Source organism: Podarcis liolepis (assembly GCF_965112155.1).
Source record: "Podarcis liolepis genome assembly, chromosome: 5".
Lineage (NCBI taxonomy): Eukaryota > Metazoa > Chordata > Lepidosauria > Squamata > Lacertidae > Podarcis > Podarcis liolepis.
This window is the reverse complement of record NC_139556.1, coordinates 95,942,832-95,966,627: the sequence shown is the minus strand read 5'-3', so window position 1 is coordinate 95,966,627 and position 23,796 is coordinate 95,942,832. Positions and strand designations below refer to the sequence as shown.

General features: G+C 45.7%; 2 protein-coding genes across 6 annotated transcripts in view; both read left to right on the top strand.

Moving 5' to 3' along the window:
- The window catches only part of THPO (thrombopoietin), a 305,395-nt gene that overhangs the window by 26,045 nt on the left and 255,554 nt on the right, over positions 1 to 23,796 (top strand). The gene's annotated exons all lie outside the window — the stretch shown is intronic.
- The window catches only part of FAM131A (family with sequence similarity 131 member A), a 56,964-nt gene continuing 47,962 nt past the window's right edge, over positions 14,795 to 23,796 (top strand). Inside the window, exon 1 of one of the 5 annotated variants that reach the window (XM_083504480.1) lies at positions 14,795 to 15,076. In XM_083504480.1, coding sequence (XP_083360606.1) covers positions 14,975 to 15,076 — 102 coding nt within the window. In that variant the 5' untranslated portion in view covers positions 14,795 to 14,974. Of the gene's footprint in view, positions 15,077 to 15,151; positions 15,216 to 15,638; positions 15,983 to 23,796 lie in introns of those variants that run through there. The other 4 variants (XM_083504478.1, XM_083504477.1, XM_083504482.1 and 1 more) reach the window with 4 other exon arrangements.

The window sequence follows — 23,796 nt, the reverse complement described above, 5'->3', positions numbered from 1 at the left end:
GGGTTAAGTATCAGAAAACCGGCTTTCTCTAGCAATCTGCTGCGGTGCATTAAAAGCTCCATTGCATCTGAGTTCATTTGCTCTGCTATTCAAAAGCAAGGACCTGCATTCCCTCCAGCCCTATTGCATAAGAGGGAATTGTTCTAAGGTGCCTGTCAATTCAAAAGACCCATCCAATTAAAGGCCCTCTACCGCTAAGTGGGTATTGCTAAGTTCTCTCCTCCAAGGCGATGCTTCAGAGGCAGGCGAAGCCCTGCAAAGGATTTACAAAGGTGTTTTCCTTGTTTGAATTCATTTCATCAAGGCTGAGTAATGGCCTCCCCCTGGAGGAAAAGTACATTTGATGGAGGAGCTGTTTGTGTGCAGTGAACAAAAGCTGGAGCTTGGCTTGGAAGCCGCTTGCTCCCCCAAGGGCAAGTGGAGGGGGGGGGGTTGCACACGCAGTTAATGAATTAATGGCAGGGAGTCGGCCTCGTGATGGAGCCGCTGCTGATCCCATGATTGGCTCTTCCTGGGGAGAAGAGGCCTCAGTTTGCAGACAGACTGAAGCAGCCACAACTGGTCACAATAGCACCTGGTTGGCCACTATGAGAACAGCATGCTGGACTAGGTGGGCCACTGGCCTCTGCAACAACCAGGGGCTTCTGACTTTCTTAAGCAGGGGAGAGGGGAAAGGTCAAAAAGGGAAAGGGAAAGAAAGACTGTGGCATGAAAAATGTCCCAGGTCAGTGGCTCAATTTCAGAGGTGCCCTGTGCAACACCAGAATTTGGTACCCACTGCCGCTTGCCTTCCATCCTACATAAGAGTTGTGGCGCCCCCAAAGCTCCACACCCAGTGCAACTGGTTGCGCTCCCCTAAATCCGCCTCTGTCCAGGTCCAATCCTCTGCATCTCCAGGTGGTCTGGGAAAGACCCCTGAGTCTGAAACCTTGGAGATCCATTGCCAGTAGACAACTGTCAAGCAAGCGACTGGCAGCAATGAAGAGCAGCAGCAGCAGCAGCAGCAGGAACTGGTGATGATGGAATTGAGGCAGTTGAGTCAATAGAGTGGGGTAGGAGAGCTGGGGAATCACATCTGGCAATCAGTGCTCTAGGAGGCTTAGTTTGGTCATAATTTATTATACACTTCCAGAGTTCATGCTAAATACACTACTTCTGGTAAACGAGTCACCATAGTTGCTAGAGGGCCAAGAAAATTTGTGCCCTGGGCTTTTTAGATTTGTCTACGTGTGTACTATCTGAAACCAAAAGGGTGCATTGCTTGCCAGGTGTGAAATATATTGGCATTATTTTCAGCTCCCCTGTCCCACTAATAAGGGTTAGGGCCTCCAGTGAAGGTTGCCTTGCCTGGTAACCTTCCAAAACCTGGAGCTCACATAGACCTGGCTGACTGAGCACTGCTGGAGACAGAATGCTGAGCTGGATAGGCCTTGCTCTGCTCCAGCTTGTTCTGCGTTGCTGCATCTCTTCTTCACACACACCATCTACAGAAGTCTCCACCAAGCTGGTGCCCTCCAGATGTTTCAGATAGTAGTTGTAGTCCAAAACATCTGGAGAGCGCCAGTTTGGTGAAGTCTCATGTGCTTCTCCTTCTATAGCATAAGGGAGAGATGTTTAATATGGAACACACACCAGACATCACAACCAGCCTTGCGTGCTTCGCTTTTAATGTCACTAGGAGGCATATGTTTTGATCATCCAAAGAGCCAATTTTCCTGGGTCACGTTGTCCTGCTGGTTGGGCATGCAGAGCTGGGAGCGAGGGGGGGGGGGAGAGAACCGGAGCACACCCTGCCTGCCTCTGTCCTTCATTGACTTCATTACTGGCGTCTGCCAGCATTCCCTCCTGGACCTCCTCTGACCGGACGCATTTGTCATTGTCTTTCATCATGTGACATTTTTGTCACGAACGCGTCACCCCTGTCATCAGCGCCCAGACGAGGGCTGGAGTTGGCGGCTACTGCTAAATGTGGGATGAAGCGCCTTCAAAGCCTCAAGTCACTCATTTCATCTGGAGAAGGGCGAGGAGGAGAGGAGATGGATGAAGGAGAATGATCTCCCTTCGGGACAGTACTTTAGCTGGGGCAGTCATGTCAGAAAATTGCATCATCAAGAGGAATCAAAAGTTCACCCAATGCATAATTAACCTGTGGAACTCATTAGCACATCCTCTCCCCCCCCCCTTTCTGCTTTTAAGGATTAGACAGATTTGTGGATGAAAGGGCTACTGCTAGATAGGCTAAACGAAACACTTCGATTAGAGGCAAGATCTGTGAAATTGTTGGAAGCAAACAGCAGAGTTATTATCAAGGCTTGCCTATAATTTCCTGAGGCATCTTGCCTACTGCTGGTGGACGATGAAAGCTGGATTTGATGGATCTAGCAAGGCAGCCACAGCCCTGTGATGGGGTATCTGCCCCAAACCAGACCACAATTTCATGCGGTCGGAGAGTATGGAGAGAAGATGCCAGCAACAAACTGCAATGGATCCAGATGTGCACAGATTAATTCAATGGTTCCCAAACCTTTTCCCCTCGGTCACACTTTAAGAATAAAAAATTGTGTGCACCACACCACATTTTTATTGATAACAAATACAATGGAAAACAAAAAGAAACAACTCCAAGCAGTGCTTGATTTATAACATAGAACATGACTACTTTATAATAATTATGAAGAAAGTATAAAGCAATGCAGCTACATAAGAACATGAATCATTCCTAAAATATAATATTGATCCTGAATCTTATTGCCATGCTTGCCATCCTCTCCTGCCACACGAGTGTGGCGTACTACACCCTTTGAGAACCACTGGATTAAATGAAGCCTCCTTTGCAGAATTGCCACAAGAAGGTCCTGTCTGCTGGATCAGACCAAAGGCCCATTCGTCCACCTACCAGATGCCAGGGAGAAGCTCCCAAGCCAGACCTGAGTGCAACAGTCTTCTCCACACCTGCTATTCTCAGCAACTAGCAGTGGCGGACCTACAGTTTTGGAGTCTGAGTTATCACTGTTAACTTCAGCTCAGGACTGCAATACCTCAAGGACCGCCTCTTTCCAGATGAACCTACCCAGACCCTGAGATCATCTTCTGAGGTCCTCCTTCATGTGCCACCTCCTCAAGAGGTCCAGAGGGTGGCAACACAAGAACAGGCCTTCTCTGCAGTGGCTCCCCATCTGTGAAATGCTCTCCCCAGGGAAGTTTGCCTGGCGCCTTCATTATATACCTTTAGGTGCCAGGCAAAACGTTCCTTTTTAACCAGGCCTTTGGTTGACCTGATCAACATCCCATACTCTCTTAAAATGTGGCTCTTTTGTGTGTGGGGGGGAGTATTATTGGGTTGTTGCTTTTCTTTTTATTTTATATACTGTGACCTTTTTATGTGAACCGCCCTGAGACCTCCGGGTATAGGGTGGAGTAATAATAATAATAATAATAATAATAATAATAATAATAATAATAATGGGGTTATTCCATGACAGATCACCATACCATTGCAACATGTGTGCTACTGACTCTCAGACTTTGGAATTGTTGAAATATATGCAACAAATTAATCAATTTGAGTCATGTGACTCAAATTGGGTCTACTAGACCCAACATTTTTAATCAATGGGGTCTAAAGTCGCTTCTGGGGGGCCCTCCAGGATTAGGGACCCTAAAGTTGAAGCTTCATTAGTCTCATAGTAGATCCAACCTGAAATATACTCAGAGTCGCAAAGTGATTTCATGCTCTTTATTCAGCTCATAGTGGTGAGGAGGAATGAATGAAAATCCCCTCACAGTATCTGCTTTATATACATTATTTACACAATGGGCTGCACATGATTAGCTAATTCCGGAATTCTACTGTAAGCCAATCAGGTTGTGGATTCACTTCTATCTGGAGCAGGATTGGGTGGTTCCTGCCAACCAATCATACTGCTGCATTGTTCTAGGACCAATCAGACTGCTGCATTCTGAATCCTATTGTTCTAGGACCAATCAGACTGCTGCAGTTTGGATCCTATTCAACTCAGTACATAACACAACCCTTACTGCTAGCATTCTGAGGTCCACAAAAGGGTCCCTTCCAGCTCTATGATCCTTTGATTGATTCGAGTGAACCCTTGTGTGGACGGACATGAGGCTTTAGCCCACTGCAAATGATGCAGTCCCAGTCAGGATCATGGCCCCCATGCTATTTCCACTGTGGGGGAGGGCAGGCTCCCATTTGCTATAAAGAGAGCTTTTTACAAAGCAAGTAACGCATATGACCTCATCTTAATCAAGCTCAAAGCGGGGGGGGGGGAGTGGGAGCACATGGTTAAAGCTCCCTGATCTGGATTGTACTTCCTCTGTCTGCAATTCCCTTTATTAAAGTCATTCACACAAATGCTAAGTGTCTGGATGGCATTGTAGCTCGTTTGGACGGCAACTTCCTGAATCTCTGAGCGTAATAAGCGCCATTGCGTGAATCACACTCAGAGTCAGCTACTGTGTTTGAGCGTGTGGAGGTTGCACCGTATGAATCAAGTCATTGGCTCCACACCAGACACAGTTAGTTATTTTGTTAAGTTATATTTAAATCAATGGACCACGTTAGTCATCTCTACATTGTCCCATTGATCCCAATGCTATTTTTAGCTGTCTGGTGTAACAAGCTGTACCGTTCAGGCTGCGAGACATTTTAGTTGTTGTAGCACCTGTGGAAGATGGAGCTGCAAATCTTGATGCAAACCAAGCTGTGCTAACCACAAGATCCCACATTCTGGATCTTTGTGCCAGCTAACATAATTCCAGGGCCTTTCTTCCAGATATTTGTTTGATTCTGTCATGCCCCATAAAATATCTCCAAGTGGTTTCACAGTAAAAACGTCAATGATTTAAAACAATTCCATATGTAAAAGCAATTTGACAAGGGTGCAAGGGACAGGGGGTGGTGGGGGATGATACAGCTCCTTTCCAAGGGTGCAAGGCAGCCTAGGTACATGCTCACAGTGGTCAACCTACATGAAGCCCTCTCTCCCCACTTGCAATTCCCAGCCACTTGTATACAGAGGCACACTGCCTCCAACAGTGGAAGCAAAACATAGTCTTTTTTTAAAAAGAAAAGATATTTATTGAAGTTTTACAAATTATATCAAACAAAACAATACACACAAAGACAAACAAAAAAAGAACAAGTATAATTCCAAAACCTTATTTTCTTAAAGCTTACTTCATCGACCTCCTCATACCTCCCCTTTCTGCATTCCCATTTCAAATATTTAGTTCAGCAAATCCTCACCCTTATTTTTATCTAATTGCCAACCTTTCTTTTCTTTTAACTTAATCTTTACAACTGTACTCCATTTAATTATTAAAGCCACCTCATTCTAGCACACATTTAATTTTGCAATGTTTCTTAAGATAGTTCTTAAATTTCTTCCAATCTTCTTCCGCCGTCTCTTTTCCCTGGTCTCGGATTCTGCCAGTCATTTCCGCCAATCCCATGCAGCAAGAATCCCAGCAGCAAGAATACTCATCGCAAAGTATTGGAAGACACAAGACCTACCCACCTTGGAAGAATGGCAGATGGAGGCAAAACATAGTCAGCCCTCCCAGGTGCATCCCAGCGAGCCGAAATGCTCTCTTCCCCATCATTCCACTTTCTCTTCATCCCTTCCCTCCTCCCCACAGGGTGGGGCATCTGCAGCTCTCCCTATATTGATAGACTGTAATAGCTCTCACCACCAGTTAGAGGAGGAACCAGCCTATGGGCCCCACTCCATTTAGGGGCCCTACTCCAACAACGGATCAAAATAAGATCGATTTTGATCTTGAAAGATAATTACAACCACGTTTTCTTAGTTCAATGTTATCTCACGAGAGTGAGCACCAAGAAACATCCACAAAAGAAGCTTTCAAAAACTTATTAGGAGATAATTTACGAGGGCCCCCTCCCAAGAGAGAAGAAGAGAAGAGTTTGGATTTGATATCCCGCTTTATCACTACCCTAAGGAGTCTCAAAGTGACTCACAATTTCCTTTCCCTTCCTCCCCCACAACAAACACTCTGTGAGGTGAGTGAGGCTGAGAGACATCTGAGAAGTGTGACTAGCCCAAGGTCACCCAGCAGCTGCATGTGGAGGAGCGGGGAAGCGAACCCGGTTCACCAGATTACGAGTCCACCACTCTTAACCACTACACCACACTGGCTGTTCGACTGTCTATGGGCCTCCACAGGGTTTAATCCATCACTGTCCATAGGGTGGCAGGTTTCACACCACTGAACTACTCTCTGCCTCGTACACCTTAGCAGCAGCACCCATCTCACTTGTACGCCCTGAGATAGCTGCCCTTTCACAGATCAGGGAAACTGGGTGAGAAGAAAAGGGGTCGTTGCCCAAGCTTCCTGCAACTGTACATTCAGCCACCCACTCACAATGCCATCTTGATGCCAAGCGGAAGGCTTCCCTTCTTCCCAAGCCTTGGCCTGCATGGGGCATGAAAAGACTCAATTGCCTCTTATCGATCACCTGCTGAGCTATTGGGAATTTATGACCCACAGCAAATAGCCAGGACATTGCGCTCATGATGAGACATTGAACTGCCCAGCAATCAATGCCTTGCAATGGCTGGCTGTGCATCACTCCCCAAGCTGCCAGGCTTTGGCGGCAGTATATGTGTCAGTCACTCTGGGAAGCTGGTAACAACAACAACAACAACAACAACAACAACAACAACAACAACAACAACAACAGCCACAACAACAACTTATTATTTATACCAGAATTTTAGAAGACATCTGAAGGCAGTCCTGTTTAGGGAAGTTTTTAATGTTTGACGTATAATTGTATTTTAATATTTTGTTGGAAGCCGCCCAGAGTGGCTGGGCAAATCAACCAGAGTGGGTGGGGTATAAATAAATTATTATTATTATTATTATTAGTAGTAGTAGTAGTAGTAGTAGTAGTAGTAGTAGTATACCCCGCCCATCTGGCTGGGTTTCCCCAGCCACTCTGGGTGGTTTCCAGCAAAACATTAAAAATACATTAAAACATCAGTCGTTGTCTGGCAGGGCAAGAAGCCTAGAATAAAATTTAAAATACTAACGGATGCAAAGGAAAGAGGTGGATTTGCCCTGCCAGACCTTAAACTTTATTATGAATCAGCAGCTTTTTGCTGGCTGAAAGAATGGCTGCTTCTTGAAAACACAGACATTTTGGATTTAGAAGGCTTTAATAATGTATTTGGATGGCATGCATATTTGTGGTATGATAAGGTCAAAGCACATAAAGCATTTAAAAATCATATTGTCAGGAAAGCATTGTTAAATGTTTGGATAAGATATAAGGACTTACTTGAAAATAAAACCCCAAGGTGGTTGTCACCGATGGAAGCGAAGGCTCAGAAAAAGCTCAATATGGGGGCCAAATGGCCGAAATATTGGGAAATTTTGGAACAAGAGGGAGACAGATTGAAATTGCAGAGCTTTGAAAAACTAAAAAATAAGGTGCGAGATTGGCTTCATTATTATCAGATAATGGAGGCATATAATTTGGACAAGAAAATTGGCTTCCAGGTGGAAAAATCAAAACTGGAAACGGAACTGTTAGAACCCAAAACCAAGATTTTGTCAAAGATGTATAACTTGCTGTTGAAATGGAATACTCAGGATGAAACGGTGAAATCTGCTTTGATTAAATGGGCACAAGATGTTGGACATAACATAATGATGGCTGACTGGGAACAGTTATGGACCACAGGTATGAAGGTTACGGCATGTAATGCCTTAGGAGAGAATATTATAAAAATGATATACAGGTGGTACATGACCCCAGTCAAGCTTGCAAAAATCTATCATTTGCCCGATAATAAATGTTGGAAATGTAAAGAAACTGAAGGTACATTCTATCACCTTTCGTGGATGTGCCCAAGGATTAAGGCTTTCTGGGAGATGATTTATAATGAAATGAAAAAGGTACTTAAATATACCTTTCTGAAGAAACCAGAGGCCTTTCTCCTGGGCATGGTTGGCCAATTGGTGTTAAAGAAGGATAGAACTTTCTTTATGTATGCCACAACAGCAGCAAGAATACTTATCGCAAAACACTGGAAGACACAAGATTTACCCACTCTGGAAGAATGGCAGATGAAGCTGATGGACTATATGGAACTGGCGGAAATGACTGGCAGAATCCGAGACTAGGGAGAAGAGTCAGTGGAAGAAGATTGGAAGAAATTCAAAAACTATTTACAGAAACACTGCAAAATTAATGAATGTTAGAATGATGTTGGAATGAAGTTAAGTGGTTTTTAGTAGCAATGTTATAAAGGAATATGTAAAAATGGATTGTTAACAGTTGATAATCTAAAGTTATAATATATTAAGATAAAAGATTAAGATAAAATCAAAGAGGGAAAGGATTTGCTGAATTAACTAATTGAACTGGAATACAAAAAAGGGAGGTGTGAGGAGGTCAGGGAAACAAGTAAATGAAGGATAAGACATGGAAAGATTGATTTGTTTTTAACTGTTTTTATTTTTCTGTATTTTGTATTTTTTCTTTTCCTTTTCTCCCCCCCCCCTTTTCTTATTTTTGTAACCTTTTCTGAAACTTTAATAAATATCATTAAAAAATAAAATAAAAATAAAACATCAGTCGTTAAAAACTTCCCTAAACAGGGCTGCCTTCAGATGTCTTCTAAAAGTCAGATAGTGAATTGGTGGAATTCTCCCTCTTTCTGCCCACCCCCACCCACCATCAAGCATGGTTTGTTGTTCATGCCCAGAAATTCCAGACTTGTGCTGAAGCAAACATCTCTTAAATTGATATGGTTGACACTTCCCTGACCTCCCTAGTCCTAATTAATGCATAAGAGGCCAAGCACTAATCTACTGGGAGAGTGGAGATATTAGACCCATTCTCATAATATAGCTGATCTTAGCTTCTAAGAGCTACAGTTGGTGCTGCCAGGATGAATGTGAACCAGGTGAGCAAACAGAGAAAGAATTTGGCAATGATGCTTATGGGGGGCAGCAGGGATGGATGGGAGAATATTAGTATGGGACTGTACTTTACAGAATCTACAAAAGGAACCTCCAGGAACTAGCCTTACCCCTGCCAAATCTACCATTTTTCTGGGGCTTGTCTGCTCCACAGGTGAACAGCTCAAACTGTTGGCATGCTCAGTTGGCAGAGCATGAGACTCTTGATCTCAGTGTTGCGCATTTGAGCGCCACGTTGAGCAAAAGATTCCTACATTGCAGGGGGGGGGGGAGTTGGACTAGATGATCTTCGTGGTCCCTTCCAACTCTACAATTCTATGGTCAGGAGAAGCTTCCCAATTTGTAGCCTAAACATTACACTTTTAAAAAATGATATTTCATACTTTTATATTCCATAATCTTATAGTTAGTTTTAGAGGTAATACTACTACTACTGTACAGTGGTGCCCCGCAAGACGAATGCCTTGCAAGACGAAAAACTCGCTAGACGAAAGGGTTTTGCCGTTTTTGAGCTGCTTCACAAGACGAATTTCCCTATGGGCTTGCTTCGCAAGATGAAAACGTCTTGCAAGTTTGTTTCCTTTTTCGTAAAACCGTTAATACAGTTGCGACTTGACTTCGAGGAGCAACTCATAGAACGCGGTGTGGTAGCCTTTTTTGAGGTTTTTGGTTATTTTTGAAGCTTTTCCAAAACTTTTCCGACACCATGCTTCGCAAGACGAAAAATTCGCTAGACAAAAAAACTCACGGAACGAATTAATTTCGTCTTGCGAGGAACCACTGTACTACTAATATATATTTTTTTGCAGTTTGATCTCATTGGTCCAGGCTCTATCCTTTGGAGCCTCAGAAAACAAATCTGAGCCATCGTCTATGTGACATCATTCACATATTTGAAAATGGCTTTCCTCAAAGGACTTGTTCTCCAGGCTTCTCACCAACTTAATTGCTCTCTCCTAGGTATGCCAGTTCATTTCTTGGACTGCGGTGCCCAGAACTGGACATAGGACTCCAGACGAGTCCCAGTCAAAGTGGAATAGGGTGGTACTATCTCACCACCTTGCAAAGCTAGACACTATGCTCCTGTTGATGCAGCCTAGAATTGCATTAGCCCTTATGGCTGCTGAATCTCACTGCTGACTCATCTTTTGCCCAACAGGCAATCTCATAATATAATCTTAATATTATATATTTAACTCACACACCCTGCACCAATTATACAACTTCAGTGATGCAAACCTGACTTGCACTGTCAGGCTATTGCTTCATTTAGCCTGATAAAGTCTAGGCAGCAGCTCCCCTGCTAGCTGGGATTCTTTTTGAGTGCAGAGTGCAGAGAATGAGAATGCCAGATGCTGGCACTGTTACTGAAACTAACTGTGTGCACTTGGTCAGGAATCTGGAGCAGGATAGATATGTAACAATTTATTTTAATTTAGTCTGTAATGCTTGCTCTATGACAGAGTCATGCCAACCAATCTCCCAATAATAATAATAATAATAATAATAATAATAATAATAATAATAATAATAATAATAATTTATTATTTGTACCCCAGCCACTCTGGGCGGCTTCCAACAAAGATTAAAAATACATTAAAATGTCACACATTAAAAACTTCCTTAAACAGGGCTGCCTTCAGCTGCCTTCTAAATGTCAGGTAGTTGTTTATATCTTTGACATCTGATGGGAGGGCGTTCCACAGGGAGGGCGCCACTACCGAGAAGGCCCTCTGCCTGGCTCTCTGTGCTTCACGCAGTGAGGGAACCGCCAGAAGCCCCTCAGCACTGGACCTCAGTGTCCATGAAGAACGATGGGGGTGGAGATGCTCCTTCAGGTATACTGGGCCAAGGCCGTTTAGGGCTTTAAAGGTCAACACCAACACCAACACCAACAGCTCACTTGTCCCCACCCTCTGTGTATGAAAGCAACGCCTGTATATAGAAGAAAAAATCCATATATTCTATATGATTCTGTCATGGATGCTTTAGTTCAGATTCCTGCATTGCAGGGGGTTGGACTAGATGACCCTCGGGTACCTTCCAGCTCTATGATTCTGTGAGTCTATGAAATCCAGACTTGGTGCTCACAAACGAATATTAAAATAAGACAAATGTGTGAGAGTATTTATGCATTTATCATTCCATTCTTGTAGTTTTCTAATAATTTGGATTTTGTTCTTGCTATAAGAGCTAGGCTGTAAGGTAGCTGTCACTGATTCAAGAAATTCCTAGACTGAAAAGAGACAATCCAGCTACATGAGGAAAGACATATTCTCATTTGAGTCAGAGATATACTTTTATGCTCTCTGTTCTACCTCTAACATGGCAGGAATTAACAATTAGGCCAGAGCTGAGCAAAACCTATTGAATTTCCTTGCAAAACTAGCAGTATTTTAATAAAATGTATTATTAGGAATCAGCTAATTGCAAGAGCAAATACATTGAAAATAAACAGGAAAGCCATAATCTAGCATACGGCTAATTGTGCTTAACCCCATTATTACCGCATATTACTCAGGTAATACCATGGTGTCTCTGACATGAAGAGAGGTCTAGAAGTATTTTAAGCATTTATGTTTTGTTCAGCATGTTGTGGTTTAAATAATGTTGGATTATTCTGTAATGAAGGGCAATTTATGAATTTGGTTAAAATAAAAACCAAAACCAACAACAAGCTGTGTTAATAAAAGCCTGACAAGAAAGACATAGAACTAGTGGGTAAAAGTTGTAATTAAGCATCACTACACAAAAGTATCACAAATTCTTCAGTTAGGGCCTAGTTAGCCATGACAATGAGTCAGATTGCCATAATTAACTATGAATATAGCAAAAAGCCAGAACCACAGAGGTGCAAGGAGTATGCAGTTGTATGACAATAAAAATGTCTGAACAGGGAAACCTGTTACTTGCATATTACAATACAAATATTTATTTTTAAAAGTCATATAAGCAAAGAATCCACTAAATATACAGTCTATAACATGGGTAGGCAAACTAAGGCCCAGGGGCCGGATCCGGCCCAATCGCCTTCTAAATCTGGCCCGCGAACGGTCTGGGAATCAGCGTGTTTTTACATGAGTAGAATGTGTGCTTTTATTTAAAATGCATCTCTGGGTTATTTGTGGGGCATAGGAATTCATTCAATTCGTTCATTTCCCCCCTTCAAAATATAGTCCAGCCCCCGACAAGATCTGAGGGACAGTGGACCCGCCCCCCTGCTAAAGTTTGCTGACCCTTGGTCTATAATCACTGTGAAAACCAAACCAAATATTGTGGTTTCTTCCAATAACATCAGTTTATGATTTCTACTAATTCCATGTTCTATTGGCAATCAATTCTGTCTCCATATTAGTATGTGGCTTGTACACCAGCCTGAAAAGATACTGTAGGTGTACTGAAGAATTAATCCAAATGCTTTATTGATCTACGCTCCACTGCTGTTCCATCAAAGGAAAAATTCCAGAAATGTTATTGATCCAATTTGTTTCTACTTGACTCAACAGGGGTTTGAGCAATCTCACACCTGTTTCATACACACAGACTTATTCATGAACATGAGAGAAATCTCATAAAGAACTAACAATGTATGCAAGCAGTGGTGGGGTTGCATTTTGTCTTCCTCAGAGGCTACCATAATTCATTGAGGGTCCTGGCCGTAGACATAATGTTATGGCTTTGCCAGCAATCTTCTTGGCTCTCAGGTGGGGTCCATTAGGTGGGAGCCCCCAGCCTGCATTCTTCTTCGGTCTCAGATATTTTAGCTGACTGTATTTAGCAGGCACAGTGGGAGTGTCTCTCATAGAGTTCTCTCTAGAAGGTTTGCAGGAAAACTCTGCGAGCTTCAGCTCCTATCATGTGCCTATCTAGCAAAACACGAATTGTTAGTTTGACTGCATTTTAAATATCACCCAACTGGGAGTTCTAAGGAGTTGTTATTTAAATAAATAGTGAAAACTTTGGCTTCTTGGGAATATGATACATTCCACATGACAATGCATTGTGTACTATGCTGGAAGGCCACTCCTGATGCCACTTCAACCGTAGGAGCATAGAAGGCTGACTTGTACAGAGTCAGACCATTGATTGTTCTAGCTCAGGCAGTGGCTACAGGACCCAGAGAGTTCCCAGTCTTTCCCAGCCCTACTTGGCAGTGTCAGGAAGTGACCTAGGGATCAGTGGAGGCTGGTCCATTTGAGCAAATGGGGCACTAATGGCCACAAACCTCAGTCTGCCATCAACCATCTTTCACCTGCCCATCTTACGGTTCTCAATCAGTCCAAACTGGTGGCTCTGGCTGTCAGCTTCCTCCTCCTTAGCATCAGTGTTTCCCTTCTAGAACTCAGCAGAGAGGAAGATGGGGACAAAACTTAAAACAGCTGCCTTTGCCTATCATTGGCTCTGGCTCCACTTATAGCTTATCTCTCTTCTTTCTGTCCCACCAGTACCAATGAGCACCAGCTACCACTACCTGAGATCTTCTGTATGCAATGGCTGTATTCGATCACTGAGCTACACATTTCCATGAAGTGGAGTTGCAATGCTAATGCCAAAGCCTGATGCTTAAGGGCAGCTCCCTTCTGTTTTCTGTGTATGATTGCTCGGCCTCATGAGCTACTGCCTGCCTCATGGGGCTAGAAGGAAATGAAATTTTAGTTCTGTCTCCCTTGTATCAATGACCATCATACATGTTGTCTTATGAAGTAACGTACCCTGAGCCTTATGAGGGGCTGGCAGAACTGGGAGACACTAGACTACAGTGGCTTGGTGAAGGAGGATGTACAATTTGGCACCACCACAATAGCATTCAGAAGAAGAAAAAACTGTCAGGCCATGAGGCTTAAGAAATCTAGTACGGGACTTTTAAAATATTCTGCCAAGGGTGTTCAAACACATGACTTATTGCAAAGTGTCATCCCCCCAATAGATGTTGATGAGTTGAAGCTTTGGGCATTCCACGACACCTTTCCTTTTTGGGGTACCATGTGCTGTGTTAGTGTGAATGGAGAGGTGTTTCTCTGGACCAGCGGCTGCCAACTGGCGTCATTGCTGTATATAGTAAACAGCCTCCTTAGAACAGATGCTTTGCACCATTCCACACAATGCCCACAATGCCCTTTGGCTGAGCAGCAACCACATCACATATTATTAGGAACGAAGATTATAGAAGGAGCCCCGTGGCCACATGAGAGGGGGACGGAAGAGTTTCCAGCAGAAAAGGATACTTGCCATAAGGTTGGGAGAAGGGGTCTTGCCTTGTGTGTGTGCTTGTGCATGACAAGTAGCAGGAGAGAGGGGTTGCCATGCCTGTTGCATCTTCTCTTTCAGGCATCACGAACCCATCTTGCTTGTGAAACTTGGGTGGGGATGGGAGAGCTGGCGTAGGTGATGTGAGAGCAGGGATTTAAGTCTCCCCAACCTACGGTGCAGGACCCAGGAGCATTAGCACCTGCAAATTACAGATGGCAAACCTGGCACAGCAAGCCATTGATCCGCCACCTAAGCAAAATCGGTTAGCTTCTTCGGCCCGCCCAGCAATTCAACAGACCCTCGGTTCCAGGTTCTAGTTCTGGCGGCGCTGGCCAAGGTACTGAAATCGGCGGAGCCCGCCTAGAAGCCAGCTTTGCTGCTGTCCAGGGTGCTGAAGCCAGAGCGCTGTTCTTGGTGCTGAAGCCAGCTGCCTGTCTGCTAGCAGCTCGCTCGCTCGCTCTCAATTCTCCGCCAGCAGCAGTGACGTAGTCGAACGTGCAAGCGGCTCAGCCCCAGTGTCCCTGAGACGCCAGCTTCTCGAGGGGGCAGAAACTGAGGAGGAGGAGGAGACAGAGAGAGCCAGAGCGGTTCCTGGAGATCGTGTGTGTGTGTGTCTGTATGCGCGCGCGCTTCCTCCCTCCCCCTAATCTCCCCTCTTCTCTGTGTTGCCAGATCAACCCCACCAGCCAACGGGGGGAAAAAGAGAGAAGTCGCTTCTCCAGCCCACCGCCCGCCTACCAGCTCACAGCCCATGAGGTACTGTGGCAATGTGTGCGGTCTGGAGCAAAGGTTTACTGCCATCCTAAATTGCCCCCGACGATTATGGGCTGTATTGGCTCCAAAACCACCATCGGTAAGATTGCTTCTACCTTGCGGCGGCGGCGGCAGGGGGGGAATGGGGAGGGAGTGTGTGGTTGCACCTCCGATGTGCCAGAACCAGCCGGAGTATGGGGGGATGCAGGTGCCTGGATCGTCCCTGGAGAAGAGATTGGGTGAGGCGGGGGGCGGGGGCTGCAGCGGAAGAGATCGCTTAATCGTTATAGCGTGTTTGTTTTCTGGAAGAAGGGCAGCAGGGAGCATGAGCCTGCCCCCTCGGAGGGGGTAGAGAGGGGTGTGTGCATGTGCGGGGGGGGGGGAGGTGCGTTGAGGCAAGGCAGGCTCCGCTCGCATGCTGCCTTCAGGAAAGGGCGAGCCTGGCGCCTCGGCTTCCTTGGCGTGGAAATCACGGCCGAGGTGTCGAGGCGGATGATCGCTCCGCTGGCTTCCCGGGGGTTGCTTGGCGCCGCAGCCTTCCAGCAGTTTCAGGGTTGTTTTCCCTCCAGAGCTTGGAAACATCCTCCTCTTTCCTCGGCTCTCTCTCTCCCCCCGCCGCCCCCCGCCTCTCCCCGCACCCCGCGCCGACAGCAACGGCCGGAGCCCGGCGCAATTAGCATGCGAGGGCAGACTTGCTGTTGCCAAGGAACCACTCTCCTTAGCAGACCTTCAGCCTCACCGCCCCCCCTCCCGGCCGCCTTCTCGCCCCAATCTCAATTCGCATCCGAGAACCAGGAAGGAGAAGGAGGAAACACACCCAGGATTGGCCTCCTGTGTTAGAAGCCTGGCAGCCGGTTCAGCTTCTCCGGCTTGGGCGCAGTAAAGATGGGGGAAGAGGCGAGCAAAGGCTTCGGTCGACGCTCCTGAGCCGAGTCCGGGTCACAGTCTGGAGCAGGAGCCTCTGGCTTTGCAGAGACACTCGGTGCAAGTTGCGTGGAGGGAGCAGGTCAGTTTCACAACTCGGCAGAGGAAGCTAAGGACTGCCAGGGGGAAGGGGACCCTGTTCTTGAATCATGCTTTAGGGAGGCGGTGTGTGGATCTGGCGAGCAGGACCCCCAGGAAGTAGTGGCAGAGAGGGCTAGCCTGCTGCCTTGGGCAATGCATCCCATATGGCGTTATTTCTGCTTGAAATTTGCTCCTAATCCCTTTTCTCAGGGGCTATATGCCACCCCCGCGCCATACACACACCTAGTTGTGAACAGCAGGTCGCTTCAACCCAGAGTCTTGAGTTCATTCCTGGGAATAAAGTTCTGTTTTAAATCAATGGGATTCCTGCTGGCTATCTTCCCTGACCTCGTGCCCTCCAGGCGTTTTGAGACTACTACAATACACGCCAGCTGCTGCCAGCCCAAAAGTTGTTCTCCAAAATATCTGGAGGACACCAGGTTGGAAAGGCTGGATGAGAGTGTCTAGAGTTCGGATGCTAGATAGAGTCCAGGAAGCAGTAGGAAGAAAGTTTTCAGGAATGGGGAGAAAGAAGACCTGTAACTTAGCACAGCATGTATGCATTATGAGTTTGAGTGCTTCATAGCCTCCTCTTCTGCTCAGAGCAGCTTACAGAAAGATCAAACGTCATATAATAATGAAAATAGAAAGAACTATGAAAAATGACAACAATGCATTTAAAGAAACAAACAGCAGAGGAAGATGCCAGTGCCACACAAAACTGGCAGCTCTAAAGGCCTTTTAACCTGGCCCCAAACAGATATCAGATTTGGTGCCAGCCAAGACCTGCGCATCTCTTCAACTGTGGGGGACCCAGGTCAGAGCTTCTGAGGATTGTCTTAATACGTGGGCAGTTTTGTGCCTTGTATGCTAGAGAAAGTGGGTGATATTAATAGCAGAAACTGACAATGGTCATAACAAGCACACATACCCTGTTCATCTTTTGGGAAACTTCCCCTTCAGGGCATGTGAACATTGACTCCAATGTTCAGACGCCCCCTTCAGTATGTTTAGAGGCCTGTTCCATGTCCTGAGGCATTTCCCCTCTGAATATCTTGGGTGCTGGGTACAAGCAACAGGAGGGAGGGTGTTGTTTTCGTGCCTTGTTCATCAGGCGTTTGGCTGACTGACTGTTGGGAACGTAATGCCTTTCTTTGTCTGCTCCATCAGTTGTAGCATTTGCTTGCATTGCCTGTTTGGGCTAATAGGATGTCATTTTTGTCTCTGGTCCAGGATTCTGTAATGTGCTTGGATGTGTGTCCACCTGTCTGAGCTTCTCCTTTAATACCCGGGTTGAAGGCTCCAGAAAGACCCTCTGTTTGGCAGCACTATGCTTTTTAATATTGATGGCTCCCCACTCAGCAGTGGTTGGCCCTCGGGACTGGTGGGACAAAGTGCAGGGAGGCCAACAGTAGGTGACAGGCAGAGGCATCACTAGTTTTAGTTTCTCCCCCATCCTCCTTCCTGCTGAGTTCTACAAGGGCAAGACTGAGGCTGAAGAGAAGGGGAAAGCTGACAACTAGGTTTGTAAGTAAGAAGGCAGGCAGGTAGGGGGTGTTTGGAGGCAGGTGGAGGTTGGTAAGACAGTCCCCCATTTGCTGTAATGCCCAAATCCCCCTCCTCCTTCTGGATACCACATTCAACAGCAAGTTCCCTACATCTCTGTGTTCTCAGCCAACACACATGCAACCTTCGAAGAGAGGGATCCTACCTGTATATCTCATCATGCTTAAATTTAACACCCCCTGGGCTCCCTTACTGTGGCCAGTCTTTAATATGCTGGTGTGGTGGAAGTAGTTCTGTTCAGTCTGGAAGTCCTGCCCCCCCCACAACCCCCACACTATTATTTAATTACATGTGTATCTGACAGGAGTGAGCCAGCAGTAAATTACACTGGGCAAAGTGTAATAAAACTCTTTATTAGCAAACACAGGATCTGTGCAGCAGTGCCAGGCCTAATAAGCACGGCAACTCATCTCTGGCAGGTCTTGTCCCCATGAAGCAGTTGCTGAGACTGAAGGTCCCTGCCTCCCCACAGATGCCTAAATCCCCTCCTCTCCAGGGTTTTCTCCAAGCAACTTGAGACTGCGCCTGCAGGAAGCTAACTTTTCCCCTGCCCCTTTCATGCCTCTTCTGGTTCTGGGAGACTGGGGGAAAGGGGGCTTGTAGCAGGAGAAGGAAACACACGTGCCTCTTCACCAGCTGGACTCATCTCTGCCTCTTGGCCTCCTTTCTCTCCTGCTCCAGCTTCTGTTTCTGATTCTGGACTGCTCTCTGTCAGAGACTCCCCTCTCTCACTCAGCTCTGTTACCTGTTCAGCTTCTGACTCCTCCTCCTCCTCCTCCTCCTCCTCCTCCCAGTCTTCTCCCTTTTCTCCCTTGGACCACTTACCATAATCTCACCACCACTTCCCGAGTTCTGAGCCTTCTTCTCTTGGGGTATTCCCAGCTGGTTCCTCTTCCCATTCCTCTGCCTCCAACCAGTCAGTGACCGTATCTTACTCTTCCGCTATGGGCTCAGGGCAGTATATATGGCATTTTTATCCTCTGGAGAATATAACATGTAGGCTGAGAGAAAGTGGCTGACCCAAGATCAGCACTTCACAAGGGACAATCTTGACCGCACTCAGTTCATGTTCAACTGAGCTCTGGCATTGAAAACAGCTGTTAGGACCAAGCCTTGGAAGATTCTACATCCTAGCGTTTACAAAAAGTGCAGTTCACCTTATCCCAGGTGTTAGCCCCTAGACCTGCCTGTTCAATCTTTTCTTGAATGCCCTTATATGGGCATACAGTATATACACTGCAAATACATATAGTGTAATTCTAAGCATGCTTATTCAGTAGTAAGTCCTGTTGGCTTCTGTGTGACTTAGTCCCTAGTAAATGAGCAAAGGACTGTTGTCCTAAATTGGTTTTAATACTCATTCCCTCTCTCTGGAATCCTGGAAGCTGCTATAAGTCGGCAATTCCCAAGCAACAGTTACAGGTCCCAGGATTCTTTGAGGGCAGCTATGACTGTTATGCTGGTATAATTATCACATGGAAAGTTGTGCATATGTGCCCTTAATAAAACTCAATGTTCCCTAAACAAGAGTAGGCTTTGCTCACCCAACCCCGATCCTAACAATGTTAATTTGAGAATAAGTACTGTTGGTTTCAAGGGGACTTACTTTCAAGCAAAATCACTTAGGGCTAGGCAGACCTATACACCTTCCATGATAATACTCAGAATTTAAATGGTGCCATAGAATATTGCAAGCACTTGGAAATCATTAGCTCAGTCATCTGCACAAGGTTGTTGTTGTTTAGTCGTTTAGTCGTGTCCGACTCTTCATGATCCCATGGACCAGAGCACGCCAGGCACTCCTGTCTTCCACTGCCTCCCGCAGTTTGGTCAGACTCATGTTTGTAGCTTTGAGAACACTCTCCAACCATCTCATCCTCTGTCATCCCCTTCTCCTTGTGCCCGCAATCTTTCTCAACATCAGGGTATTTTCCAGGGAGTCTTCTCTTCTCATGAGGTGAGCCTCAGCTTCAGGATCTGTCCTTCCAGTGAGCACTCAGGGCTGATTTCCTTCAGAATGGATAGCTTTGATCTTCTTGCAGTCCATGGGACTCTTAAGAGTCTCCTCCAGCACCATAATTCAAAAGCATCAATATTTCGGTGATCAGCCTTCTTTATGGTCCAGCTCTCACTGCACAAGGTAGCTGGTATTATTATCCCCATGTTATGGATCAGACAGGATGCAGTAGTGACTGAAGCAGAAGTGAGGAGGTTGACAAAGGCAACCTATTGAGTGGAAGGCAAAGGCAAGGTTTGAAATGGGGACTTCTTGATTTCGCAGCTCACAGTGTAATCCTATGCATGTTTCAACAGAAGTAAAATCTACTAAGTTCAATGGGGCTTGCTTCCTGGTAAATGCGTTTGCACACTTTATCTAGAAATATTTATCACATGCCCTATGCCACTACATTTTGGGGGAAGGGCATGTAACATATTTAATGCAATAATTACAAAATAACACCCTCAAAATAAGAAATAACCAGCCCTGGCTTTGATGTAAAAATGCTTCCTTGATACCAGGCTGACCTAAGAGGGGAAGGTATTCTGTAACCAAGGTACCATCCAAGAGTGAGAATCACTGAACTCAGTGGGACTTAACTGGGAGTAAACATAGAATTATATGATGTCTCCTAGCCCTCTTGCTATAGTAAATGCAACTGGATTTCCTCCATAAGATTGAAGCATAAGAAATGCTTGGCACGTCCCAAACCAGAATCTTTCCTCACAATATTTCCAGAATCCTTTGTTTAGATTTGCTGGGAAAATGGAATCCCAGACCGTGAGAAAATGAAGCAGTCACCACTAGCACCTCAAACTGGAATGAAGATATCCAGTGAAATGGTCCAATGCAGCAAAAAGCACCAGCAATGCTGACCACGCCATGTTTGAATTTACGTATCTTTGCCACCATGAGACCTAGAAACTTGCTTAATTGTTTTTGAAAACAAACTAGTTTCTTCATTGTTTTTGACCAGTGCCTTGAACTGCCAAAAGAGGGAGCGGAGGAGGAGGATCCATGTAGCCTGTGGGTCCATCTGCCTAGCCCATCTGTAGTGTGAGTATTTTAGTGTAGGAGCTTCAAGGCAGATGGATGGGATGTAGAAACCATGCTAAGCTCACCAGAAAGGTGGGTGGATATGAGGGAGAACCTCCTGCGCACATTTCACAGCCCAGAAGCTATTGGCATTTTGCTGTGGGTGGAATTGTTTGTTTCTTTAAAGAAAGAAAAGAAACATTGTTTTTCCCCTTGGATTTTTATTTAGGAAAAAAAGAATTGAACAAAAAAACCCCTTACCAGTTCTCTCATGATGAATTTCGGCTTCTTGTTGTGAGCTGGTGATTTCCTTAGGGTCCTGGCCAACATTGAGCTTTATAGAAAAGCTAATTTGAGTGGTGAATGGAGGCTGTTGACTTATGAAGCTAATGCCTCCTCCTGAATCAGACCATGGGGGTCTACTTCCTGATATCCTCTTTGACAGGGGATACCAAGGATTGAACCTGAGACCTTCTGCATGTGAAGCATATATCTACCACTCAGCTACATTCTCCCTTGCAATAGGAAGCAGCAACCTTATACCAGGTCAGGTATCCATCTAGCGTAGTATTCTCTGCTCTGACTGGCAGCAGCCCTCTACAGATGCAGGCAGGAGTCTTTCTCAGTCCTCTTTCAAAATGTCAGGGAACGAACCAGGGATCTTCTGCTTGTAACCCATCTCTCTTGATACACTTCATCTGGCTGCCAAAGTTATCGCTTCCTCAATGTACCCCTTCTTTGGAGAAAGGACAGTGAAAATGTCTCAGGGGGAGCCAAGCCAATTGCCCCCACCATTCGATAAGCTAGTTTTTCAGTTTGTGCAGAACGTGCAAGTGGACAAGCAACAGCAATCTCCAAAAGCAGCAGCACACTCTCGCAGCCCCCATAAGGCTGCTTCTTGCCAGCTGGCTTAAAACACACTGTTTGTTTTCCTTCCTTCCCTCACTTTCAGACAGGAGAGCAGGGCATGATAGTTCCTTTCAACACTAACCCAGGCAGGTAGGGAGTTCCATGAGGCACACATACCAGTCATCTAAGAGGGCTCACTGGTCATTCTTTAGATGGAGATATTGTTGTTTGCTCATACAACTTAGTATCAAGTAGTACAAAGACCTGTGTTTGATGGTGGTGGGTACTGCCTCTGTTTTTGGACGGGAGTCGATTACTGGCAAATTCAGGTTGATTTGGAACTCTTGTGCAACAAACAAAATTTGACTTTTTGTGATAAGTTAAAGTGCAGGGAAGATGAACTGACAACTGTGGGATAACACCTGCTTATTCCAGTGTTGTCTAACCTCCCAGGAAACAAATCAGAATGAATGCTCAACAAGTAGCCAATGTTGTCTCATCTCCCTGCAGACAAGTCAGGCGATCAATATCACCTCAATAAACAGGCGATCTGGAAGTGACCTGCAAATATTTAGGAAGAATTCTGAAAAATCAGTAACTAGGAATGTTGGAGAATTCAGTTGGAAATGGGAGCAGAAATTGCTGCAAATCACAGGTCTGCCCGAGGTCAGGAATGCAAAACATTATTAGCTGACTTTTTTTATCCAACAAACGTTTCATAAATAATTACATGGTTTCCCTTCCCTTGAAATACACTGAGGTTAATGACATAACTCATTACGTCCTTTATGGGCATTGTGTGCGTTCTCCTTCTTTATTTCAGCTTCACTTGTTGCATCTTCTGATAAATTATTGACTTCATTGGCCAGTGGGTGGGTGTGTTTTTCTGTCTCTTCCCTGGCAAGAGGAGTCCTTGGTGTGATGGCACCAGAAAGAAAACCCTCTACAAACATGCAGCAAAATCCCACGCTGGAGCAATATACAGTCTCCCCTTTGCACAGAGCAAACATCCTGTGTAACCTTTCCTTTCCACAGAGGGTACAGGAAAATGCACATTCCTGCTTCCCATTGATTTTTTTGATTTTTTTTAGCATCTCCTGTGAAACAGAGGGACCAGTTCTGCTGACTTTCTCTCCTTTTGCCAAGACTTTCTGCTCAGTCTCTCATTTCCCCAGCCTGCCAGAGTATCAGCATGATGGTGTTCAGACATAGCTTTTGTCCCTGAATCTGTTTAGCTGAAACCATAACCGTTTTGCTCAGGAGTGGGTCTGATCTCTTCCCATGCCTTTGTGCTGATGGGAAGCCATTCAGTATAGTGACCTGGCGTCCTCTAGCTCAGTTGGTAGAGCATGAGATCTCAAGGTTGTGGGTTTGAGCCCCACGTTGGGCAAAAGATTCCTGTATTGCAGGGGGTTGGACTAGATGACCCTCGTGGTCCCTTCCAAGTCTATGATTCTAAGGTTCCATCTAAGATATTTTGGACCACAGGTTCCATCAGCCACAGCCAGCATGGATATTCCATAAAGGTACTATCAGGCACCCAGGCCATGTGGGAAGGGCCCAGGATGCAGATTGGGGATAATCAAAGTGATGCCCTGCAAATGCTGTTGGACTTCAGCTCCCATCATCCTACTGGCCTGCTGGCTGGGGCTGATGGGAGTTAGAGGCCAACAACAACTGGAGGGAACTATATTGGCATAGATCCTTTCTATGCTAGTGTGCTCTTGGATGCTGGAAGAGATGCAGCTGGTATGGGAAGGAATCACAGCGTGGGAGTTCCCCACACAATCCAGGCTTGGAAGGAGCTGGGATGTCATAAGGTCCCCAGCATCACTAGCCTGGGGTTAAGCAAGGCTTTCCAGGGGACAGAATGGAGGAAGGGCAAATCACCCACCCTGTCCTTTCAAAGTGAAGAACCTTTTAATTCCCTTCCCTTCCTGTTTGGTGCTCTCTCAGGCCTGATGGATGCATTCCTCTTGGAATGGGGTAGCCTGCCATCAGTTGCCTGTGGTCTGCTCTCCAGCATCTCCAATGCTGTGGGTGCAGAGGAACGGTGTGGGTCAGCCAAATGATGTGGCCAACAGGGCAATACAAGAGTAGGAAGGAACCAGATCATTCTGCCACCCACTCAGGGAGTTCTTGCCAGCCTTTGCTGGAGCTCCATGAGTCAGGAGGACACAGCAGGCAACAACTCCCACACTACTCCTATAACTTATGGACTGGGTCACAGAGAGGACAGGACATAGTTTCAAGGGGATTCAGCGCTTCTTTAATTGAACCCATTTTCGAGGCTTGAAGCTGGAGGTCTTTGCTGGGGCTACCAGGCTTTCATACTGCTAAAGAAATCTTGGTTTGTTGCAAGAGTT